Raw genomic sequence first — 25946 nt, 5'->3', positions numbered from 1 at the left:
AAGGAATAAAGATTGGGTTAGCATATCCAGTTTATTGAGGGGTGGGAGACGATACCAGAAGTAAAATGTGTACTGGGTTCAAAGGCTTTCTAGCACTGAATTTCCCCCTGAAAGTGCATTTTAAGAACTGTTGTTTTGGTTAGGGAAAGGGAAAGGTAAATCTAGATTAAATAGGGAGAAATAAACACTGTCATTTTGAAACTGATGACAAGGTGTGGACTCTGCCAGAAAAAAGACCCAACAACCTTGCATGCAGAAGAAGCACCGTGGACCGATAACACAATAAGAACCCGTCTGGTAGAGGGATCTTTTGTTTTGATGGACAGCTCTAGCATTTAAACACCGGGAATTATTTCTGAGACCATACCAATCGCAGTGATTTGAAGGAAGGAAGTTGAAGCAAATTAACAGAGTCCCCCCCCCCCCCATGTGGGTCATCCTTCTCCTTTGGGTTTTGGCTCTGAAAGCAGAATTTAAGAGGTAGACTATTGGAATGGCCTGCTTCTTTCCCAATTGTCCCAAACAATTACAATTATATCTCACATTCTCTTTTATCTTGACAGAGGACATTTTCAGAAAAGGGGGAAGGGAGGCAAGGGTGAAAGAGAGACTTTCCCAGGTGGTTTTTATATATTTATATAATTAAGGTAACATTATCTTGTGCAATATGCAGTAAGCCCCTTGACCTATTTGTTTGATCTTTGGTAGGTTCCTTACCCAGGGGCATTTCCTTTATGTCCCCAGTTTTAAAACTGTCCACACAAAAAACAAAAAACTGGGGGATGAAATGTGGTCTATCTTGCAACCCAAAAAAGATCACCCAGTGAACTTCATAGCTGAGTTGGGAATTTGAACCCTGGTCTCCTACATCCAAGTTCAACACACCAACAACTAAAATCAGAAATGTCAGGTCATACATTTTTTGAAAAATCATAGAATTAAGCTTATTAGTAAATATGCATATACATATTCGGAAGGTCCAAAAGAAGTAAAATGAAACAGCTTCCTATTCATGAATCTTTCAAAAGGAAAGGTCTTCATAGTGTGCTAGCTTTCCATCAAACAGGGTACAAGGAGGGCCTCCCCAGAAAGGGAATTACAAAGCCAGTGCAAAAACCTTTACCTTTACCTTTTACTTCACCTTTTTACCCAATAGTTGAGTAAATGGTCGCTCCAAAAATGGCAACAAATAAGCCTCTTAAATAATCAGTTTGCACCTGGGAGAAAACAGCTGTTCCTGTTTATCAGGGACAGTTCCTGTTTTCAGGTTCCTTTCACTGGAAAATGACTGCCTCTATTTTTTTTGAATTGTGGAAAATGCCTCATTAAAATTTCATTAGTGCAATTTTCTAGCATTATCATTCTTGAGGTCTGGTACCCTAGCAACAATATATTCTGGCACAGTTTTATTTTTGAGTGTATTTTTTATAAAATAACGGGGATAGGGGTGGGGTGGAACTTGCAAAGAGATATGTGATGTGAGCATAGAAGTGTTAAATGCATGCCCCTATTTCCACTGGTAAACTGGTTTTCTATTATTATTTATAGTTAGCACAATTTACATACCACTTGATTGCAGTAAAACTCTAAGCATGTCCTGTTTCCCACTTGCTGACGCAGAATTCAGACTCATGGCTCAGGTGGTGTGATTAAAATCTTTCCACAGCAGGAGGGGGAGACATCAGTGTCTTTTCACCAGCCTGACTCATCTCTGCCTCCCCCTCGCCAGATTCAGCTTCTGATTCTTCACTCCTCTCTGCCACAGACTCTCCCAGCTCACTAAGCCCAGTTACCCCTTCAGCTTCTCTCTAACCATTCACCGTCATCCCACCACCATTCCCTGGGCTCTGAGCCTTCTCCCCTTAGTGGTTCCTGAGCTGGTTCCTCCCACCACTCCTCTGTCAGTATTTTCATCCCTCCCATTGCAAGGACCACCTGATCATGTTGTTTTACTTTCATACTGAGAGAAAGAAGGGGGCGGAAGCTACTCTCTGAGACTTCCGTCTCTAGTACTGTTGTACTTTTTCTTTTGTACTTTTGTACTTTTTGTACTGTTGTACTTTTTCTTTAAAAGCAGAGACATCACCTTGCCAACAAAGGTCCATATAGTTAAAGCTATGGTTTTCCCAGTAGTGATGTATGGAAGTGAGAGCTGGACCATAAAGAAGGCTGATCGCCGAAGAATTGATGCTTTTGAATTGTGGTGCTGGAGGAGACTCTTGAGAGTCCCATGGACTGCAAGAAGATCAAACCTATCCATTCTGAAGGAAATCAGCCCTGAGTGCTCACTGGAAGGACAGATCCTGAAGCTGAGGCTCCAGTACTTTGGCCACCTCATGAGAAGAGAAGACTCCCTGGAAAAGACCCTGATGTTGGGAAAGATGGAGGGCACAAGGAGAAGGGGACGACAGAGGACGAGATGGTTGGACAGTGTTCTCGAAGCTACCAGCATGAGTTTGACCAAACTGCGGGAGGCAGTGGAAGACAGGAGTGCCTGGCATGCTCTGGACCATGGGGTCACGAAGAGTCGGACACAACTAAATGACTAAACAACAGCAACAGCACTTTTTCTTTGTTTTGTCTAGAGACAGGATGGCTGTGTGGGAGCTGCTCCTCTCGTACATGTTTGTTATGTTCTTTTATTTGATTAATTTGTAGAAATAAATTAGGTATGCTACAAAACCTCCACAGTTTTGCTTCCATTTGCGGCATTTGGGTCCTCAGTGATCGGAAGGTCGGAGAAGGTGCTCCCGTCGCCCAGCCCATGCAGGCGCTGAAGATGTGGGCTGAACATGGGCATATGGAAATCCTCTGCATTCAACCAGTCAATCAGCAATGCAGCTGATGCTTTACCTTGGCCATGATATTGGACGCTCCTTTCTTTCCATGAGGGGAAAAAAATGTTTAGGGACCTTTCCCATCTCAGGCTACTTCAACCTTCCTTTCTAAAAAAATAATTTTAATTAATTTTACAAATATTTTCATACATGACGTCGTAGTTTGCAAAATAAAACATTTGGCTCCCTAAGTCTGTGACTTCCCTCCTCCCCAACTGATGGTTTTCAAACCTAATCTCTATATATTGCATTTTCCTGTATTTCTTATTCCTGTTAAATCATAACCTTATATAACACTTACTTAACTACGATATGTAATAAGTGATAAAATTAACCTTACAAAACTTCCTGTAACCCTGCTAGCGATATTAATTGTTTACAGTTATCTTTCAAATGTAACAGGCTACCTCGCCCTTCCAGACAGAGACGCCTGTACACAGGAAACTGCATCCAGTTCAGTATTGTCTGTGCAACTAGTTGTCAGTGGCTCTCCAGAGTTTTTGGAAGGGCGAGATACTGTTTTCCAACATTATCTTGTGATGTTGGGGATCAAACTGGCAGCTTCTACTTGCAAAGCATGTGCTGTACATTTCCTCCCCTAAAATGTTGCCCAAATGTTCTGAATTCTGAAATAATGTGTACAGATTAAAGTCAAAGTATGCAAATCAAATAGGAAGTTTCTCCTAGTGTTTAGTCAAAATCCTCTTCCTTGCAATTTCCATCCATTGGACCTAGTTCCACCCTCGGGAGCAATTGAGAATAAGCCTGCCCCATCTTCTGCATGACAGTCCTTCAGATATTTGAAAGCTACTGTGAAGCCTACATGTGAAAGGCATGTGATCCAGGTAGTGAAGACTGAAGAAGAAGAAGAGTTTGGATCTGATATCCCACTTTATCACTACCCTAAGGAGTCTCAAAGCAGCTAACAATCTCCTTTCCCTTCCTCCCCCACAACAAACACTCCGTGAGGTGAGTGAGGCTGAGAGACTTCAGAGAAGTGTGACTAGCCCAAGGTCACCCAGCAGCTGCATGTGGAGGAGCAGGGAATCGAACCTGGTTCACCAGATTACGAGTCCACTGCTCTTAACCACTACACCACACTGGCTCTCAAACTTGACAGAAGGGCAGGGGAAGGAAGTGTGACCTCACCACTCTCACTCTCTCTCTCTCTCTCTCTCTCACACACACACACACACACACACAGCCACACCCACACAGCAGCAGAGGCGCCTGGGGCAGTGCGTCCAGGGGCCGGGCGAGCCATCCATAGGGGCGAGGCACACAGTGGGGCCTCCAGAATCTGCCTGCCTCCTCCCACTCAGCTGCCCTATGGCTGGGGGTGAGGTGTTGGAGATTCATTCCCCGTGTCTGCAGTCATGTAATTGTCTAACACAAGACGGTGTATGTTTTCATTCCACAGTGTGGGAAGTGACGGAGACAGGATGTTTGTGTTACTGTGTTCCGTGAAGTGGGACTATTGTCCTTTGTTCTTTCCTCTCTTCACTGTCTGATGAGAAAGGGGAAGGAGCGAAGTCAGAATGCTCCGAGTGTATTATACATAAATAAACATAGATTAGCCAAAATGCTGAACTACTGAGGTCTGTTACGCAAACTGTGAATACTCTGCGGATCCCTAAGTGTGTTAATGCCTTTTGGCATTAGTTGCTGCAATGTTCGGGCAGAAGAAAGCTTTTGAAGCTCCCGATCAACCAGGAAGGAGAGAACATGCCAGTTGGGCATGTGTCTCTACCAGGGTCCTGCACGAGAGTAGGATGCTCCTAACAGGAGGCAGCGGGCTGACCGTTTGGGCAGCGCGGAGCCTGCACATGCCCAAACCCCTGAATCTTTCCCAGGACCCATGGTGAGTGCCGCCCGGCATTTTATCACCCCAATCAGTGTGACACCTGGGGTGGCCCACACCCACTGCACCCCCCTTCCTCCACCCCTACACACACACACACACACACACACACACACACACAGCTGGAGTTGAGTAAGGGGAAATGCCTGAATATGGCTTTTGTCTGCATCAATTGCCCCATGTATCCTATTGGCTTGAAGCAATAATTCTTCAACATAAACTTCATTGGACTGGTTATGTTGTGTGGATGCCAGATTATTGTCTTCCAAAGCAATTACTCTATTCTGAACTTAAAAATGGAAAGTGTAATGCTGGTGGTCAACAAAAGAGGTTTAAAGACTCTCTCAAGGCAAATCTTAAAAAATGTAGTATAAACACCGACAACTGGGAAACACTGACCTGCAAGTGCTCCAATTGGAGAAGAGCTTTTCCCAAAGGTGTCATGGGCTTTGAAGATGCTCAAACTCAGGACAAAAGGGAGAAACGTGCTAAGAGTAAGGCATGCTTGGCAAACCCTCACCGTGATCAACTCCCGCCCAGAAACCTATGTCCCCACTGTGGAAGGATGTGTGGATCCAGAATTGGCCTCCACAGTCATTTATGGACTCACTGTTAAGACAGTGTTTATGGAAGACAATCTTACTTGGCTATGAGTGATCGCCAAAGAAGAAAATTGGCTTGAGAAAGACAGAGATAATGCAAATTCAGGATAAAAACCTTGGTCAAGCAACAAGTTGATACAACTCTGCACAGAAGATTGCTGTAATTTCAGCGCTTCTGTCCTTTCACAAAATCACTTAAAATATCACACCCCAGTCCCTGGCAGCATGTCACGCTGCACTTGTAGAGTCTTAAATTAATTTCTAATAATTATACCCCATTACTGTTAAAAGAAATGTATAATTTCTTCTCAGAGGTTTTAGGAAAGTGCTAACATTTAACTAGAGAAAGTAATGTAAATTTACATCTTGTTAAAAAAAGAGAAAGAAAAACCTGGAGGTGGGGTGGAACCAACCCAAATATTCTTAAAGGGTTGTCCCTAAATGGAATGAGGGGTGGAGAAGGAGGGAGGGAGGCAGAAAAGAAAAAGTAACTAGTTATCCTCTAGAACAGCTTTTCCCAACCTTGGTACCCCACAGCTTCTAGCAGGGCTAGTTGTCAGGGCTGAGTGGAGTTGTAGTCCAACGACATCTGGGGCCCCAAGGTGAGAAAAGCTATTCTAGAATATAGAAACTTCACAATCACAGCTGGTGGCCACAATGCTCCTGAATACCAGTAGTTGGAAACCACAGGAGGGGATGGCACTCTTTTGCTTGAATTCTGCTTGTGGGTCTCCCACATGCATCTAGTTTGGTCACTGTACAAACAAAATACTGGACAAGATGGGCCATTGGTCTGATCCATTCAGGCTCTTCCTATGTTCTTAATGGCTTGGATCCAGACTAACAGAGCAATCCAAACAGCGACAAATTCAAGTGCGTTTCAATTAGACTTAATAATGACTCAATTTGGATCTAACCCACTGTCTTGTAGAAAAGAGGTATGTGTTCCATTTGTAACATTGCAACATACAGTTATCACAGAAGAACTAGTATAACCAGCCAACTCTACATGCCCCAAGGAATCTCATCTACTCTCACTACTGACCTGGGAGAACCACAGCCTGTCAGTATTGACAATGCTGTATCAGATGGACCTTGTACTGTAGAAGGCAGATTCTGATGTTCCAACGTTGTTATGTTTAGGAACACTTCAGGTTGAGAACTGTGGTCAAAATAATTTTTTTTATTAATAGTAACAACCTGAATTGTCATTCCTGTTCATGAACACAGCTAGAAAGGAACAACACTGGCATAGTCTCAGACATGGGACTCAGCTATATTACTTTGTTTGTTTTTAAAGTGCTTTAAATGCGTTATAACCATGCAACAACAGATGGCGCTGTAGAGCACAAAACTTTTCTATGCAATTTTACATAGGGTTTTTTCTTTTGTTATAACAATTTAATTTATGACTTATTTATAGTGGATTTCCCCCCCTGTGTGTAGATCCACCCCAGGTCACAAAGTGGTGAGGGTCAGGGCAGAAGTTGTTGTTTTTTATTTAAAAATAATAATAATAATTAAATTTCTTACCCTCTACCATAAGGTTTCAGGGCAGATTATAACAATGAAATATCCAATCGTAAAATGAACGAAGGAGTAACAACCAAAAAGCAAATTATAAAGATAATTAAGAACAGTTCCACAAATAAAACAATTACAACAATCCCATATACAAAAGAAGTTTGAAAATAGCTCCAATACAGATTGGGATAAAGAATAGGCTCTCCACTTAAAAGGCTTGTTGAAAAAGGAAGCCATGATAGCTATGTTCTGCCTCTATTGTCAGAGGTATTACGCCTCCTAATGCCAGTTGCTGGGAACTGCAGGCAGACAGAATTCTGTTGTACTTATGTGCAGGCTTCCCACAGGCACGATGAACACAGGATGATGAAGTAGATGGGCCATTGGCTTGATCCACCAGATTCATCATATGAAGGTATTCAGCTGGTGCTGAAAACACAAGAGAATGAATCTGCTCAACATGTAATGGGAGGGGATTCCAAAGGCTAGGTGCCAGCACACTAAAAGCCCAATTCCTATATTATATGGGATGGACCTCCTGCTTTCTTCAGGAGGCTCTCTCCTACAGAGTACACTGTTTGATTGCATATATTAAGAGGGATGATGTTCTTTTAAGTATCCTGTTCCCAAGCAGCTTGGCACTGAGACTCTTAGGCCATAATCTTATGCAAACCTCCCTGATGGAAAACCCCATTGCACACATCCAGACCTAACTCTGAGTAAACACATATGGGATCACACTACCCAAGCACTCAACTCAGTTGTCAGACAGAGCCATGTGACCTTTATTGTCACTCATTTCCCTTGTAAATCATATATCATGTCTTAGGTAAAGGGACCCCTGACCATTAGGTCCAGTTGTGGCCGAATCTGGGGTTGCGGCGCTCATCTCGCTTTACTGGCCGAGGGAGCCAGCGTACAGCTTCTGGGTCATGTGGCCAGCATGACTAAGCCGCTTCTGGCAAACCAGAGCAGCACACGGAAATGTCATTTACCTTCCCGCCAGAGCGGTACCTATTTATCTACATGCACTTTGACGTGTTTTCGAACTGCTAGATTGGCAGGAGCAGGGACCGAGCAACGGGAGCTCACCCTGTCACGGGGATTTGAACCGCCGACCTTCTCATCAGCAAATCCTAGGTTCTGTGGTTTAACCCACAGCGCCACCCATGTCCCCTATCGTGTCTTAGTTATCCTTATATTCTCTGCGATCTTCATTGAACTGTTGCTTTTGACTGCAGCAAAGAAATGGGATCTGAGCTTGCACAGCATAGTAACAACAAGCTTGAGTTATTTTCTTTTTCTTTTGGTCTGGACCAGTACCAGAAGAAGGCCCAGATTACAGTAGGTGACTCAAGAAATTAAACCTCATTGAGTTTAGCAGATTTTTTTTCCCCCAAGTAAATATACTTGGAATTAAGGTGTACAATTTAAACTAAGTAGTTCATCCACAAAATACACAGACCATTAAAAAAAAAGTTTATCTCCATGGACTTGCTGTGTATGAAGCCTAATATCAGTCCAGAAATTGATTAGGGTTTGCCGTCTAGTTAAAAGATATAGCTGTACACAGAGTCACAGCCTGGGTTCATTTATCCTTTTCATTTGTAGTGCTCCATATTATATGAGTGCAGATCGATTTGAATCTCTTTAATATTCATGATCCTCTCACCAGTCTGAGTGAAAGAGATAAAGCTTTTGATGGCAATCTGAAGAACTTGATTAACAATGCACTAATCATCAGTACCATTGACCTGATTTTTTTAAAAAGAATATTTTCCATTCATCCATCATTCTATTACCAAAGATGATTGCATTACCTTACTATTTTTTTACCTAAATAGAACCACATGAGTTGTAAATATCATGTCTTCTTTTTTAAAAACCCACAAATGCACCTTGAAACCAAATTAATTTAAACTAAAAAATATTAAAACGACCTATAATAACCAATTAGCACATGAACAGGGGAAAGCAACTTACAAGTGGCCCCCGATAAACCAAGTCACTTTGACTTCCTGTTAATAAATGTTAAATTCTGCCAAGGAATTAATTTTGCAATAAATTGTTATTGTTGTTGTAATATCTAACTAAAGCATATTACCAGGAGTAATTATCCATATATCAGAATGCATTGAATGTAGTGTGTGCACTATAATTACTCCCCAAATTGCTTATCATTCAAATGGTAATTTTAGCAATAATGTTGCAGTAGCTATAACTTACCTTTCATCTGCGGAGAAGTAGTTTATAATCACTACACCAACCTGGATGTTGCACATGTAACAGAAATCACCAGTAGCGAAAATATATAGCAATGCGGATATACTGCTTACTCAAATTCATCCATTTGTTCTACCATGGTTATCAGAAAAGGTGTCCATGGTATAATCGCTAATGTAATGCAGCTCTTGCCAACCTGGTGGTCTGCAAAAAGTTTTGGATTACCCCTCCCATCAGCTAGGGCTGCTGGGCTTTATTTTGGCAAAATCACAAAAAAGATGTTTTTGAGCTATTTTTGAGCTAATTTTAAGGAAAATTGGCAAAAACAATACTGCCGACATGGGTTGCCATACATCCGGATTTTCCCTGACATTTTTCTTTCCATTTCCTCCCGGACACTGCTTCCACCAGCAGTATTACAAGGATGTCAAGGAAAATCCAGATGTTTTTCAACCCTACTCAGATCCAGCCTGTTGGAATTGTAGTCCAAAACATCTGGAAGGCACTAGTTTGCCAGTGGTGGTTGTAGTACAACTTTGTGAGTGATTGACAAGGACTTGGATCTGTCTTCTGATTCCTCTCCCTGTAATGTAGGTAAACTTTAGAAGAGTAATTTTGTGCCACCAGTTAGTTTTCACACGCGTGTTTATCATTAACTGACAGCAGTAGCATCAAATGAGGGTTTGAACAAAGGAACGTGTTAATTATTGCAGGTAGAACAGTCATATCAGTGACATCAATTTAATGAGACAGGTTATACTCTCATTCAAGAATAATCAAAGCCTGTTCAGGCTTTAACACAGAATAGGATAGAATGCATGGAGGGGACATTTTAACCACTAGCCCCATAACCTGTTTAAACATTTTCCCAGTACCTATGTACATATAGCCAAATGTGGACAGGGTACTTCTTGTACATTCAATCAGTATTGTATACTTTGAGAATAAGTGTCATGGACCAAAAGTCAGCTTCGCCTGCTGAACAGCAGCCTGAAGGGGGAGACGAAGGAGTGACTCTGCCTGCAGCTGATCAGCTTTCAAGGAGACAGAGGAGAAGGCACTGATGAGAACCAGCTGGCTTCAGCCTTCTTAAGGACAACTTCCAGCAGCAGTCAGTTACTGGTAACAGTGCTTGTAGTTCCTGGTCCTGCCTTTATGCTACCTGCTCGTCTTGACCCTTGACCCTATGATCATCGGATTCCCTGACTCCTGGCAGTCTAACCATGCGGATTGCTGTTCACCCAACCCTTGGATTGGACCTGACTTTGGATGCTGACTCAGCATCCAGGCAAGTAGAGCTCAGGGACTCTTCTGGTTGGCTGGTCTCCCACCCCACTGAGCTCTATACATGGTTGCTCAGCAACAAGACTGCGACAATAGGCATTGTGCATAGGCTTTGTGCAAACAAGATGCTTGACTGTATGAAAGTCTGGTGCTGAGTCATCAGGTGCGAATGTCTGAACAGAATTCAGGTCTTGAATCATCATGTACATTTCAACCAGCTGAGAGTTTTAAAGCCAAACTATAACCGCTAGGCTTTTTGCTCCTCTTAAGCAGTGGGGTGACGGATGGACTGTGGAACTCCAGATATTTTTAGACTCTTAACTCCCATCAGGTCAAGTCATCACAGCCAATGGCCAGGGGTGGTGGGAGTTGTAGTCATCTGGAGAGCCACAGATTCTCTATCCCTACCTTAAGGGCTGCTTAAGGTTGCAATTCTGAACATGGGAGTAAGCAAACAGCATTGAACATAGTGGGACTTTCTTCTGAGGAAACATACATAGGGTTGCACTGTAAGCTATCTCCTCAGCGAGGACTTCAATATTAGAAATAGGAGTAGAAATCCAGAAGGGATTCCATTATGTTGTAAACATGGAACAGGGTGACAGATGGCAACTTTTAAATGGATTCAGAAAAAATAAACCCACTCAGGAGTGCAGCATAAAAGGTGCTGACATACCAGATGGAGGTCTTCTTGAAGTTTTGAGATGTTCTGATGGCAATGCTGACCAGGGTTTCCCTTTTTCTCCCCCTCCTGGGATGAAGTCAGGAAAAGGTTTGCGTAAAATTTTTGCATCTGACCTCATTAAATTTATTTTAAGGGGTTATCCTTAAAGGTTCTCTCTTCCTGAAGAAAAGAGAGACTTTAGAATATAAAGTCTGACTTTTCCTTAGAGACTATAGATAAAGTTTGACCTCATAAGAAGCACTCTTAAAAATGTGTTTCTTCTGTGCAGCCCTCTACACGTCTATAGTAATAGTTGGTTCATTTCTAGACCTACCGCTGTTCAGCCCAAAGGTCCCTGAAGCAGTGGGCAGAATATGAATACAAAGGAAAACCACAATAAAAACAAATACAAAAGTATAATGAATGAATGAATGAATGAATGAATAGTATAAAATAGCAAAATCATCTGAAGCACCAAGTCACTCTGGATTCACGGTCTTGCAATAATGCTCTTGCTACAAGCATGACTCCAGAGCACACAGAAGCAAATTAACTCGCATCCTCTGCTCCAATCTCTCACTTAGGACCAAGCAAACAGGGGGAGTGCTCTCACTCTCATCACAACCCAAAGATGTATCCCAAAGGGCAAGTTACCTTTGGTGCCCCGCCCTTCAGAAGTAAGCCCCATTGAGTTCAATGGCACTTACTCTCCTATTGCTTGTAGAAATGCATCTTCAAACTGGGAGATGATGTGAAATCCTTTCCATGCTGCTTTTCAGACCCATGAAAAATAATGTCTACTTGTAAGGGCATAAAAAGGCATTTGACTTGCCCTTCTGGGGCTGAAACGTGGGACAGGTGTGTCCCCACCCCAACCCCCAACATAAAAATAAAATAATATCTTCTAAGAGAGAGGGTTAACATATTTTACCATGCATGTTCCTGGGGATTCCAAGTCTACATTTAATATTTTATTTTAAATAAGAAGTAGCTTCTTCTCAAGGAAAAGAGTGGTTTTTATTAGCTAATGAATAATAATATTTAACTCACGGCTTCCATAGCTTGGTAGCATATGAAATTTGCAACTGCCCATGCATTCAGTGTTAGGTAATTGAAGCAACTTGATCTAGTATTGGACTAAATCTAAAAGTTCAATATACAACACAGTGTACTGTGCAAGCTTAGACATGAGAAGTAAATTCCACTGAGTTGAATCGGTCTTACTCCCAGGCAAGCAGTCTTAGGGAGCAATCTTACACACCCTGGGAGGGCATCAAGGGACCATAGGATAAAGCAGATCTCCCATATGGCTTTGAGTTTCTGTACTGATATTTATTTATTTGTTTGTTTTGAAGTACTGGGTTGTTGTTGTTTTCTCCCACTGCAACCAATGGCATGGAAAATACAACTCTGGTCAAAAAAATATTACCCCCCTCAGATACAAAAACAGAGAGAAACATCAACACCCCCCCCTCTCTCTCACCCACGCACCCACCCCTTCTATCCTGTTGGTATGAGTCTGGCAAAGCTTTGGATTGGGTAGTCCATGGATAGGATTCCCCCTCCATGGACCCTTTTGGATCACACTGCTTAAGATTCATTGTGTATGATTTTGTTCAGTTGTACTAGAGCTGAAATTTGTCATGATAAAAAATAAATGCTAGATATCCATTTATAGCATACTATGAAGGATTGTTGCCATTTATTTCCTGCAAATCTATCATGAACAGCAAAGCTAAATGATAAATGCTGACTAGCCTCCACCCTACCCTGCAGAGTACTTGCTCTAGACAGATTCTGCATTAGGCCCCACACTTATAAAGTATCTTATAAAGCCTTTACTCATAACTATTACAACTATGGGCACAATCCACCAAGTTCTCCCCACTGAGATATTCTTCTTCGGCTCCCATTCATTCCAGTGTTTGAATTACAAGAGGGACAAGGAAATTGAGATGGGAGACTTGTAGATTTCATTAAGGTCTTTGTCTAACTTTCCCTCCATAATCTGAGCACTAGCATGTGGGTGCATTGTGCCCCTAGAAACAAATGACTAGCCTAACTGGCAAGAGAATTGTCTTCAAACAAATGCTGTTTCATTTGACCTCTTGTATGGTAAATGCATGATTATTAGCTATACTGTTGTGTAAAAGGTAAAGGTAAAGGGACCCCTGACCATTAGGTCCAGTCGTGACCGAATCTGGGGTTGCGGCGCTCATCTCGCTTTATTGGCTGAAGAAGCCAGTGTACATCTTCCGGGTCATGTGGCCAGCATGACTAAGCCACTTCTGGCAAACCAGAGGAGCGCACAGAAACGTCGTTTACCTTCCTGCCGGGGCGGTACCTATTTATCTACAGTGGTGCCTCGCAAGACAAAATTAATTCGTTCCGCGAGTTTTGTCGTCTTGCGATTTTTTTCGTCTTGCGAAGCATGGTGTCGGGAAAGTTTTGGAAAAGCTTCAAAAATCACCAAAGTCTTTAAAAACCTCAAAAAAGGCTACCACACCGCGTTCTATGAGTTGCTCCTCGAAGTCAAGTCGCAACTGTATTAACGGTGTTAAGAAAAAGGAAACAAACTTGCAAGACGTTTCCGTCTTGCGAAGCAAGCCCATAGGGAAAATCGTCTTGCGAAGCAGCTCAAAAAACAAAAAACCCTTTCGTCTAGCGAGTTTTTTGTCTTGCGAGGCATTCGTCTTGCGAGGTACCACTGTACTTTCTTTTTGACGTGCTTTCGAACTGCTAGGTTGCCAGGAGCAGGGACTGAGCAACGGGAGCTCACCCCATCGCGGGGATTCGAACTGCCGACCTTCTGATCGGCAAGTCCAAGGCTCTGTGGTTTAACCCGCAGCACCACCCACATCCCTTATACTGTTGTGTATGGGCATTTAAAAAAAATAAAAATGAGGGAATAAAGGGGAAATGCCAGCAATAATGGCCCTCAGCTAACTTATTCCTTCCAGCAAACTAACTTCTTTCCCACCCTAGGTATGTCGTCACATCACCTAGGATGCCTAGTATATCATGAATAAGGGGTGAAATTTAGTTACCTTCTTCCACCAACCCAAAACCCCACCATGGATTGTTATGTACTTTAATATTGGAAGTTCATTGACTTTTTTTACTATTGCAATAGTCACCTGGTATTGTTATGTTGCTTCAGTTATTTCTTTAAAACCCTTTCATGTAAATTCCCATCACCTAATGGTATAATCAAAAATACTACATGCTTCATACTGCACTTTTGACATCATGCACCAAAAACATAGGTAACACACTCCAGAAAATATATGAAAGAACAGTGACAATAGGAAATATATGTAGCTTCTCCCAGACGATGTTCTGGGTCCAAATCATTCATAAATTGATTTCTTGGGTTCGGATAAATATATTTGGGAAATAGACTGGAGACTTTAAACATGCTCTACCTGAAGAACTAATCCTCAAACTAGGGTGGGAAAGGAATCCATTTAAAAAGGATTTGTACAAAGAATGTAGCTTGATTCAGATACAATTGGGTTTTCTTTGCATTGGACAACCTCTTGCATTGGCAGTTTTGTGTTTTGTGCATTGTCATTAAAAAAAAAGAACCCTAAGTAATTATATGCAAAGTAACATACAAAGGAAGATGTATATTGTACATATAATACATATGAAAGAGTCATGCCTTGTTTGTATTTTTAGTGAGATGGGTAAAAATGTAAGTCACTTCCTGTACAGATCAAGGAGTGAGAAGGGAATAAGAAAACAAAATTCCATGTGGATAAGTTCAGCACTAAGATTTTAATAAAAATCCAGCCCTGTCTGAAGCCATCCATTCCTTACCCAAAACAAAAGACCCTTATTATATCGGGACTCTTTCCCAAATAACTCCAGAGCAATGCAGTGAGTTAAGAAATTGCTATTGAAGGTGATGATCATTGGTTTGACTTCTTAACAACCAATGGAGATTTCACCTCTGTCTCGCAATTGATTTAACTAAGCTATTTTTCACCTCTGGTACATCTACATTCAACTTGTGTCACTCACTGGAAAAAAATCGCCTTTCATATTTCTAAAGCACAGGTTTCACCCACAGCTGATGATTTACCTGTGTTTCTCCATCAGGAATAGGCTATCCACAGCCCTCCAGATGTTATTGGGCTACAATTCTCATTACCACTGACCACTGGCCATGCTGGCTGGGGCTGATGGAAGCTGAAGTCACCGTCCCCCTTCACCACCATCCTACATGCTGAATAGGCAATTGAGAAGAAAATGCCACCTGAAAGTTATTATACTAATAGAAAATGGGCCTATTGAGATCAAAATGATACTAAGGCAGGGAAGAAAGAGAAAAGCTATGATAGCCGTCCGGGCAGTATGATACTGGAAATAAATGTCTCCTGCATATGAATTAGTTGCAAGATGTTTAAAGCCTCTTGAGGGAATATTTTTAATATGGCAACAAATACCATTTTCTTGATTACTTTTAAGACCCGATTAAAGTGAAGGAGCTCAGCCCAATAAGTTGTTTCTGGAGGGCGGGAGCTAACTGAGTATAATTTTGGGGGTTGGGGATGGGAAATTGTGCCGCCATTTAGGTCTGAAATACACAGCCTTGAGAAATGCTTTTTTAAAGCTGTTTGCTTTTTAAATGGCAACAGTCTGTATATCTATTTGTCTAGACTCCATCAAGGGGCCTATTGTGGCTGGAGGCTCAGGCTTGAAGAAGACTAAAGGGCTACATCATGTCAAAAACCTGAAGTAGGAATTATTGCCTTTCTTGCTTCAGTTCACAGCTGTATTATGTCACCAAATCACATCACAGTGTAATCAAAGATGAATAAAATATTTTTCCCCTTTACCTTAAATGCTTTTCCTGTCAATTACAATCAAAGGACATGATTTCAGGTCTGTCAGTTGGCTGGGTTCCTTCTGACTGATGACTCTAAAACTGTAATCTACTAAATATAAAATGAATCAGAGAAGTCTCAGAATGATTCTGCCATTAAGAAAGAAGTTTTTTTTTTCCCCTTCCCACAGGGGACAGAAAAATAATTGGTCTTTAAAGAATGAAATCAAAGATGTTAAAAATGACTCTTGTGGTCTTTCCCCCCTCTCTATATTATTGGCATTTTCGTCCGTACAAAAATTTCAGTAATTTTCCTTTGGGAAAAGCTCCTATCAGCATTCTAATCAACCCGATCTCATCTTGTGTGCCATTAAAGTAAACATTAACTAATATCTTATTTTTATAAGTCCATACTTTTTTGTTCGTATTATTAGGTGCTCTATGATGGCAAACTGTAATCCCACTACAACGACAACTTCTAGGCAGTTTACTACCTTGATTACATCATTAACCATAATCAAAAACAGTTCCCCAGAATGATTTCAGCTTAGTGGTAGGGATTGCTTCCTTTGATCTCAGTAGCATCATTTTACGATAGGTTGCTCCTCATTTACACTACAAATGCTGGCAAAAATGAAAGTGGTATCTTTGCAAGCAATATTGGATAAAATAAAATAACCAGTTCAGCAGTCTATGCCAGTTGCTTTCATCGATGAACAATCAGAATTTCTTTTTTAAATCCTGAAAGAAAAGTCTTAGATTGTGTCTCATCTCTGTATGATATTGCTTTGTGTTTTCTGTTTAGTAGCATTTTTAACACAGTTTCCAATCCCCCCCCCTTTTTAAGTCTTTATTAATGAATGTGTTAAAAACAACCCATTTTGCATTGTGCTCCAGCAAAAGGAGATTGATCAACATATCACTGCAGTACTTTGGCGATATACATAGCATAACATTTTACTTTAATGTACTAATATACTGCTTTTTTACTGTTTCATTTGTAATGTTGTCACCACTGATGAGCAAATACAAACCTACAGACTGTTTGAATAATGCATGTCATTATTGGGGAAGTAATATTTCTCTCTGTGTTAAAAGTGGATTCCGCAGTGATTATTTGGGTGAGCACAATCTACGAGACTAGAAAAAATATATACAGTGCAGGTCAGGTGCAAGGTATAAGTTGTTTACATAGACTTATTTAGCAGCCCCCTATCTTATGCTATTGTTCCTATACAATCTCCATTCTGGATTTAAGAATCCACATGGTATTTGCTGTTGGGGAAGGCCAATCCACTGATTTGCCTTCCATGGATAAAACCCAATACGGAAAACCGAAGTATCTTGCAAAGATGAAGACAGCACATCTACTGCTCTACTTCTACAGGTGCAAAGTGGTGGTCTGTCCACTTCTGATCTCTGTGATGAAAGGAAATGTATGAAACTAAATAAGATAAATAAATCTCAGTTGACACGGATAGCTCTGTTTCTTTGTCCAGATATATATTTGAATGCTTATCCACCTCTGATCTATCTCCACACAGCTTGCAGCTTCTATGGCTGGGAACCAGAAATGTCTTTACTCATATTTTAATCCTCTCCATTCCCTCCAGACTGGCAAATGAGAGAAAGAATTAAGAAGAGGAAATGGTTATTGGTAAGACCTAGAATACAAAATTTTTATTTTTGGGAAAAGAGGAGAAGCTGTAGGGTTTAGGTGAATGAGAAGAAAGGTGCGCTCCTGGACCAAGAGAGAGTCAGGAGTTGCCAGTAGATTTGGTCCTCTCTTCTCACCTCCGAATTTTTGTTTCTTGTTTTTACTCACGTTCATAGGCAGGGGTGACCATACCATACTTCCGGTGATAGCTCCTTGCACATTATAGTACCTTTGAAAGATCTCTAACATTTACGTCAGCATTTAGGGGGTATGTTTTTTAGGAAGAGCTAAAAAGTCTCTGGGAAAAATATTACTATTCCAAATTTGAATTGGAAACTGGCTGGTGTGCAGAACTACAGTGGTGCCTCTGGTTACGAACTTAATTCGTTCTGGAGGTCCTTTCTTAAGCTGAAACCATTCTTAACCTGAGGTACCACTTTAGCTAATGGGGCCTCCTGCTACCGCCATGCCACTGGCGCGTGATTTCTGTTCTCATCCTGAGGTAAAGTTCTTAACCCGAGGTACTACTTCCGGGTTAGTGGAGTCTGTAACCTGAAGTGTTTGTAATCCGAGGTGTTTGTAACCCGAGGTACTCATATGCAGATCTCTTGACAGTGTCTTTGCAGGATAACCAAAAGCTCACACATCTCTCTGGAGGATATATGTGAGCTCCCACAGAAGATCAAAAAGCAGATGTTTGAGTCACCAGAACATCTGTTCTTCCTACTGTGTGAAGTCATCTCTGTCACAGAATAATTCCCATAGTTCTGGGGTCTGTTTTTGTAGTATGAAATTACTTTATTGTTTTGATATTTGCCACTTGAGTACTTTGGTTAATCTGTCACCTCATGACACAAATTAATCAGTCACAATATCAGCTGAATGACCTAACCAATAAGTGAAACCTGGACCCAAAGTTGCATCTGATATTCATATTGGAGGATGGCAAAATATTATCCAGGGGGTTTGAAATTCTCCAGCAATCTGGAAAAGAACATGCCCAGAAAATTGATGCAAAACTTCATTTTTGGCAAATTCCAACCCATTTCTTAAACAGATGCTTTCCCCCTGCCTTAAGCCACTGCACTCTCTTCCTCCGGGAAATTTATCCCAGCCCAGGTCTGACATTGGAAGTGAGCCAGAGTACAGAGAGATAAAAGGGGTGGGGAACTGCTTAGTCACCTTTACACTCCATTTCATGGAAAAAATATATACCCCATCACTCATTTATATGTGAATAGGCCAGACATATGAACAAAATGTATATGGATGATTCATTTACATATAGTTCGAGCCTGTTATTACTAGAATGAATTGATAAATACATGAATTCACCACCTAAGGCTGACTTTTTTTGGACTCAGGGCTACTTTTGCAAATTAGAAAATTGTTATGGGAACCATACACACATACGCCACAAGCAAGTACACATCACAAACTATGTTATTTGCTACAATAGAATACTTCTTTCAAGCCTAATATCAGCGGGGGGGGGGGTATCAGGGAGGTACCACTTAGGCAGGAGGAGTGGGGGGGACCTTGTTCCCACAGAAGGGAGTGGTGACCACCAACTTGGACAAATTTAAAGGAGGAGGAGACATATTTAGTTATTTTTTATTTTTATTAAATTTATATACCGCCCTTCATCCAAAGACCTCAGGGCGGTTCACAAGATAAAAGCACAAAATAGACAGTTTAAACAAAAACAAAACAATACCACCCCACAGACGTGTTTAAAAGGCCAGAGAATATTAATCAGCCAAAGGACTTGTTAGGAGGAACAAGCTGTGCAACCAACGTTTTGCGTGTTCAGTCCCAGAGACCTCCCCCCTAAATAAAGACACATTTGACTCAAATTTTAGTTTTGGTTTTTGGCAGAATTTAGGCCACAACTTCATTGACTACAGAAAAGCGAGTGGTTGCATAGGCTCTGGTTCGACTTGCTCCCTACACACTTGCAGGTAGTGCTGACCCAGAGCTCTATCATAGGTCAGCCAAGGGTGAACACCTGAGGCAGGTGAAAAGCCTGGGAGCAGACTCTGTTCACTCCCCAGATGCTCCCCTGCACTCAGGCCTTTCGGGGGTTGACCAAACCAAGCTGAGTCCCTGGGTTCCTTTAACGGAATACCCTTCACATAGGGATGGCGATACCGTTCTCCCATCCCTATTACCTGAACCAGTGCCTATCTGCAACCTTACAAGTTGTGATGAATTGCTATGCTGCAGGAGAAACCCAAATGGCCACAGCCAATCAGCAAAGTGGGGAAAAATCCTGCCGTGCCCCTGTCCCAACGACAGACGACACGCGACGGCAAAATGCCCTAAAATTAGGGAGAGGTGGGTGAGTGGGTGTTCCAATGCACGAGCCAAAAGAGGAAGCTCTGCGACCCGTGCATGGGTTTATATAGGTCCCTTGATCAATTTAGACTGCACCCCATTGGCCAGATTAAACCCAGCAACGAGGGACCTACCAATCGGGTGTTGTGGCTATCCAACAGACCCACCCACAACCAGGTCAGTCTCCAGGTCTCACCGCAACACGTGCCCTCTTTTAGGGAGGACACAATTTCTAGTATGTGATTGAATCCCACCCAAAAATAATGCCAGTCTGTGAGCAGCACCCTGGGTGATACATCCACGACTATATACATTTTCGCAGGACCACCATGGACAGTTGGCATTATCAGACACCTGCAGAAACAGTTGCTAGGAAGCACACGTGGGGACAATGCTGCTGCTCTCAGTTCCTGCTTATCAGCTTCCTATTTGGGCACTCTGAGAATAGGATGCTGGCCACTGGGTGGGCCTTCTTAAAAGCAATCTAGAAAAAAATAATACAGTAGCCCAGACATTACTGGCAGTCTTCCTTGTATAAGTGGACAAAACCCTTGATGGCACAGCTTATTCCAAAAATTGAACAGAGATGGAGGTCACCAGTTCTTGCCTCAGATGTTTCAGGCACCCTTAACTGTCCTCAGGTTCTCCCCCTTTCAAAACAGATTTTGTGGTTGCCAATGACAACCTCAGAGCTCCACATTCCCTTTCCCCCCACATACTTACAAAGGAAAGAAGAAAAGGAGGAAAATACAAATTGGAAGCTTTTTTTTTTTTTTGACAGGTGGCAAGTAATATTCATCCAAGTATTTCTCTCCGCCTATATTTTGTACATCCCTTGCTTCTTCTTCTTTTTTTAAAAAAAGAATCATATAAAGTCTGCCATAATCGCATGTAAATTAGCTGCTGTTTTCGCAATGGCAGCTCCCTGCATAGCCTAAAAGCACAATATACAGCAAATGAAGCTGCTGCCTCCATCCTTCAATTTGGTAAATGCTTCCAGCGTAAGAAAAATATTTTTAAAATTGCCAATAATTATAAAAATGTTGCTTGCCACGGCATAATTATTTTATAAACCACACAGCATACAACTGTTTCTCGTCACGGAGGCCATCTCCACACTGTACCATATGGCTAATGGCTTCTATTTTGCCTCACACCATACTGTGTGTGCCTTTCTCATCATACTGTATTGGCTACTGAATCAGTTTGCTGTTAATGTCTGTGTTACCCTTTCACTGCATGTTTATTTTATGAGATTGTGGCATCTGTTTTTGGTGTTTACTCTAAAAGCGACAGAGTTCCCTTTCCAGAACCTGGATATTACTGCAATATTAATTTCCCAAGACAGGCTTTTGTTGTTGTTGTTGTTTATGCATTTTTGCCTGTCTTCGTGTGTGTGTGTGTGTGTGTGTGTGTATGAAACCTGATAGAACCCAGTGCACATTAGAATAAAACTTAGATTATTCAACCCGAATACCCACCTACCAGTTCGTTTTTGAAACAATTCATTTAGGTGATGGAGCTTTTTCCCTCAGACACACATTTGGCTCTTCAGCTTCCCAAAGTATTAACATTTAAAGGTTCAGCTCCCTTTTTTCTTGTTTACATTCTCGCCTCTAAAACTGCAGTGTGCTATAATCTTTCAAAACCAATTCCAAATTTCAATGCATTAGTAGCGTTATAAAAGACTATGAATGAGGGGCAGGCACAGAACACATTTTCAAAGTTTTTGTGGTACTAAAAAAAAACTTGCATTCTTTTTTTAAAAAAAAATCCTACAGAATTAAATTTAAAATGGAACTATATGTCATAGTTACACAATTAGAAGGAGAAGAATCCTCATGGTTTCATGCAGTTTATAAGAACTGAGCATTATAGGGAAAAGAGAAGCGCATGGTTTGTTTCTGATTATGGCTCCAGTTTCCAGCAAAAAGATCATAACTGTGGTGCTTGAGTTACAGAGTCGAGCTTTGTTATCTTTTTGATCCCTCTCCCATTAGCTTCTGTTTTTGAAGACTACATGTAGCTTGACTGGATTGAAACTGAGGGGAGTCACGCAGTACCGGGCTCAGGAGTGGGGTGGTGGCAAAATTGGGGCCACACTGTTGCACCAGTGGTCTTGCCACCAACCATCCCTTTGGTACTCCCTTTGGTGTATCCATGCAATGTTGACCTCGCCGCTTCCCCTGCTCCACCCGCCCCCATCTAAGTAAGCAGGAGTGATGCTGGTGTTGGGAGGGTAACTCTGCCCCGCCACATGAACAACTACTGGAGTCAGGAATAGAGGTGCACGGATTCCACTGAGCTACTCACAACCTATCCACCATAATTTCATCACTGATACGATATCTTCAAAACAGAGTTTAATATACTGAAAGTGAAAATGAATAATCTCAAAAGGAAGGCATCTTCCCATTTTCACTGGGGCTGTGCACAGAACCTCTTATCTAGGGGTAGGCAACCTAAGGCCCCTGGGCTGGATGTGGTCCAATTACCTTCTCAATCCGGCCCACAGACGGTCCAGGAATCAGTGATTTTTTACATGAGTAGAATGCGTGCTTTTATTTAAAATGCATCTCTGGGTTATTTGTGGGGCTGCCTGGTGTTTTTACATGAGTAGAATGTGTGTTTTTATTTAAAATGCATCTCTGGGTTATTTGTGGGGCATAGGAATTTGCTCATTTTTTCTTCCAAAATATAGTCCGGCCCACCACATGGTCTGAGGGACGGTGGACCAGCTCACAGCTGAAAAAGGTTGCTGACCTTCTCTTATCCTCCCTGTGGCTTCAATCTGGGGTGGAGTGGGGTGGGAAAATCAAGCTAACCTACTCTGGGACTACCTGGAGAACAGGCACACCAGCTTGCCCCCCCACACACAATTGAGGGGGCTGGTGCCATGTGATGTGCTGACATCACTCTCACATGATGCACACTGTGCTGACATGTCACACGGACTCATGTGTGGCATGAACATGTCATATGGCATGGACAGTGGTACCTCAGGTTACATATGCTTCAGGTTACATACGCTTCATGTTACAGACTCCGCTAACCCAGGAATAGTGCTTCAGGTTAAGAACTTTGCTTCAGGATGAGAACAGAAATTGTGCTCTGGCGGCGCAGCGGCAGCAGGCGGCCCCATTAGCTAAAGTGGTGCTTCAGGTTAAGAATGGTTTCAGGTTAACAACGGACCTCTGGAACGAATTAAGTACTTAACCCGAGGTACCACTGTACAAGTGTTCACCATGGAATATTGAGGGGGCCTGACCCACTCCTTGAAATTTTTGAGGGCTCAGCCCCTCACCCTTCCATAGATAGAGCCCCTACTGGGAAACTAGACATCCTTGTGCAGTGCTGTTTCACAGGTGACTTTCCTGCAGGACTCCAAGTTCAATCTCCAGGTAAGATTGGGAATATCCTCAGTCTGAACCCCTGGATAGTCTTTGCCAATTGGAATAGACAATACTGACCTAGATGGGCCAATTGTATGAGTCAGTATAAGTTTATGTTCCTATGAACTTGGAAGATGCCCTCCTCCCCTTTTTCATCTTGTCCAGGCAAGGAAAGCCCTTTCGGCTGTTCTGCCTATTACATGGTGACATGGAATAGGGCCTTCTCCATAGTGGCACCTCATCTGTGGTTATTTCCTCCCCTTGGAGGAATGACGGCATGCAATACTGTCATCATCTGGTTTTTGTTGCTACGAAAAAATACAGGTCTTTGGGGAAATTAGATATTGTAAGGCCAACTATATTTGTTGAGACATGTCTGCTATGTTTGTTATGGTTTTGATTTTTAACTGTGTTTTTCTCTTGGTTGTATTGAATGTAAAATTTTTTAATGAATTTGTTTTAAACTGCTCTGGGATATGAATTAATGAAGGGTGGTTCAGAACTTCAGTACATAAGAAGCAAACAAACAACATCATGGAAAAGTGGCCACACAGCTCCGACTGCCTATCAAAAGCACCTACAAGAAGTCTTCTGTGGATGGTAGCATCTGATCTTACATCCATAATTGTAATTCAGTTGGGTAACATATGTTTCTCTCATTTGCAGCAGGATTTTGCATTTTGCTGATCGATGTTTGTCTAGCTCTACTTCTCATGGGCATTTAAACCTAACATGCCTATAGGAAGATGTAAAGGATGTGAAATCAAAGGATGGATCTGGTATTTATGTACTGTGTCTCAGTTTATTTACTTTGGAAACAGTGTCATGTCTCAAAACAAGCCATGTAAAGAGTTGCATGCAGGGCAAAAAATGATCAATGCAAGTGAAGGAAAACTATTGTCTGAGGCCTGTTGGTTTATATACCAAAACCTGGCTGGCACATTGGCAAAACTGCTTGACTTCTATGAACTGTTTTGATACATAAGTTTGCAGCTGAACGGATTCTACCTAGCAAGCTTCCTCAACAAGACACCAAGCAAGATGAAAGGAAATGGTTTAAACCATGACATTCTAAGGCCAGGTCATGTTCACCTCATTTATCACTTTAAGAAAAAGAAGAAGAAAAAGGTGGAGCTATTAAAATAAAGGCAGATGACACTGCTGTCTGGGCTGGAACCCATCTGGTAAAAGTATGAGTCCTTTCCTATTAACAGGTCATTGTGAATACCTCTTTGCCAAAGTAGCAGAATATGGTGCTTGGGCAAACAAAAAAAGCTTTTGAAGATCCTTATGGGAATTCAGTTACTCTTTTAACTGTGTAAATGCACATTTTGTTTCTACTATATAGAGCCTGAAATGAGCTATGTCCCAAATACTATCCCCAAACATCTGCAAGACACTGTATGGGTCAGATAATCTGATGACGTGATTTTCCCTTTGAAAGTTTGCCTGCAGATGGCTAGCAAGGTGCTTGTAATGTTTATTACAGCAGCACTGAGTTATTTGTGTAGCTTTCGGAAGATTACTTTGTGATTTCAATGCAATCGTTACTGCAGAGGCAAATATATATCTAGTAACACTGTGGCATATGGAGAGGGAATTAAACAATGAAAATATTTCTCTTCTTTATACTGAATTAGAATCATCTAAATAATTCCATCATTTCAATGGAAAAAAGTTTCAGTTTATGAAAGCTTGCTAATCCATTATTTCCACATGGGGCTTGCTTCTAGGAACTGCGGTTTGTTAAAAGTGCTGAGAGTCTTCAAGAGACCCCCGTATTCCCCTCACAAATCCAATTTACATAACATTTTAACAGTCAATCCTTCCCAATGAACTCTTGAAATTGTAGCCCTTTGAGGAGAACAGGAGTATCTCTGCACCCTTAACAAACCACAATTCCCAGGATTCTTTGGGCAAAGCCAAATTGATATTGCTTTAAATGTATAGTGCAGATGGGGTTTTAACTGGATACCACCCTTTGAATGCATTTTGATTAACTTGGGCCTGTAACACCTCTATGGTTCTCATAATACCTACACGTGTTCTCTGGAGTTCTAGTCCAAAACAACTGGAGAGCAGCAGGCTGGGGAAGACTGTTAAACACCATTTGCAACTATATGCTGTTATAGTCTTGAACATCTTGCATGCAAGCGTTCATCTAAGCCAAGGGTGGGGAATTGGATCCCGCCAGCAAGCTGATTCAGAACTGGTCCATCCTTTGCAGAACATTTTGCCAGGTGAATGGGACTGCCTTCCTGTTAGCCACCACACATTAGCCAGGTTGCTTGCTAGGTCATGTGACCAAGCTGAAAGGGATCCTTGTCCTGTCCCACTCCTGCCACACACTTTTGGGGGGACCTATGCTTAGCTGAGTTTAGCTGGTGTAGCCCAGGCTCAGCACTGGCTCAACCAGGAAAGCCCCAGTGTCTATTATATCCAGCTCTCTCATCCCTGCAGATGTTGGGTTTGGATTGTGCTGTAATTTGGATCCAGTAAATTGAGTTAAATGCAACCCTTAGGGGGAAAGTATCAGTGTACATACTTATGGGTAAACATCTATGATTCTGCGATCCTTACAATTCTACTGTTAGTCTATAATTGTCTCGTACAAAAAAGGAACCTACAGAATGAAGAGCTAAAGGCTTGGAATGAAAAAAAAATCATATCTAACACCACTTTTAAATATATAACTGGCAAAAATCCAAAATACACGCTGCAAATGAGCAGAGAA

At 41.7% G+C, this 25946-nt stretch overlaps 1 protein-coding gene and 1 long non-coding RNA gene across 9 annotated transcripts in view; one reads left to right on the top strand and one right to left on the bottom strand.

Moving 5' to 3' along the window:
- LOC308478505 (uncharacterized protein) overlaps positions 1-25946 on the bottom strand; it is a 245303-nt gene that overhangs the window by 58935 nt on the left and 160422 nt on the right. For 5 of the 8 annotated variants that reach the window (XR_013987066.1, XR_013987067.1, XR_013987068.1 and 2 more), the window contains exon 3: positions 11008-11082. The exons of the other annotated variants lie outside the window; for them this stretch is intronic. Coding sequence is in view for 2 of the 5 variants with exons in the window: in XM_081008365.1 (XP_080864491.1) it covers positions 11008-11082 (75 nt within the window). In the remaining 3 variants the exon portion in view is untranslated. The remainder of the gene's footprint in view (positions 1-11007; positions 11083-25946) is intronic. 8 annotated transcript variants of the gene reach the window in all.
- Positions 10180-24341, top strand: LOC308478563. The gene is made up of 3 exons (XR_013987156.1): positions 10180-10335; positions 17371-17483; positions 23879-24341. It is a non-coding gene; the product is annotated as an uncharacterized lncRNA (long non-coding RNA).

Source organism: Podarcis pityusensis (genome assembly GCF_964106645.2).
Source record: "Podarcis pityusensis genome assembly, chromosome: 5".
Lineage (NCBI taxonomy): Eukaryota > Metazoa > Chordata > Lepidosauria > Squamata > Lacertidae > Podarcis > Podarcis pityusensis.
The sequence above is the reverse complement of the archived record's forward strand: the minus strand, read 5'-3'. Positions and strand labels throughout refer to the sequence as shown.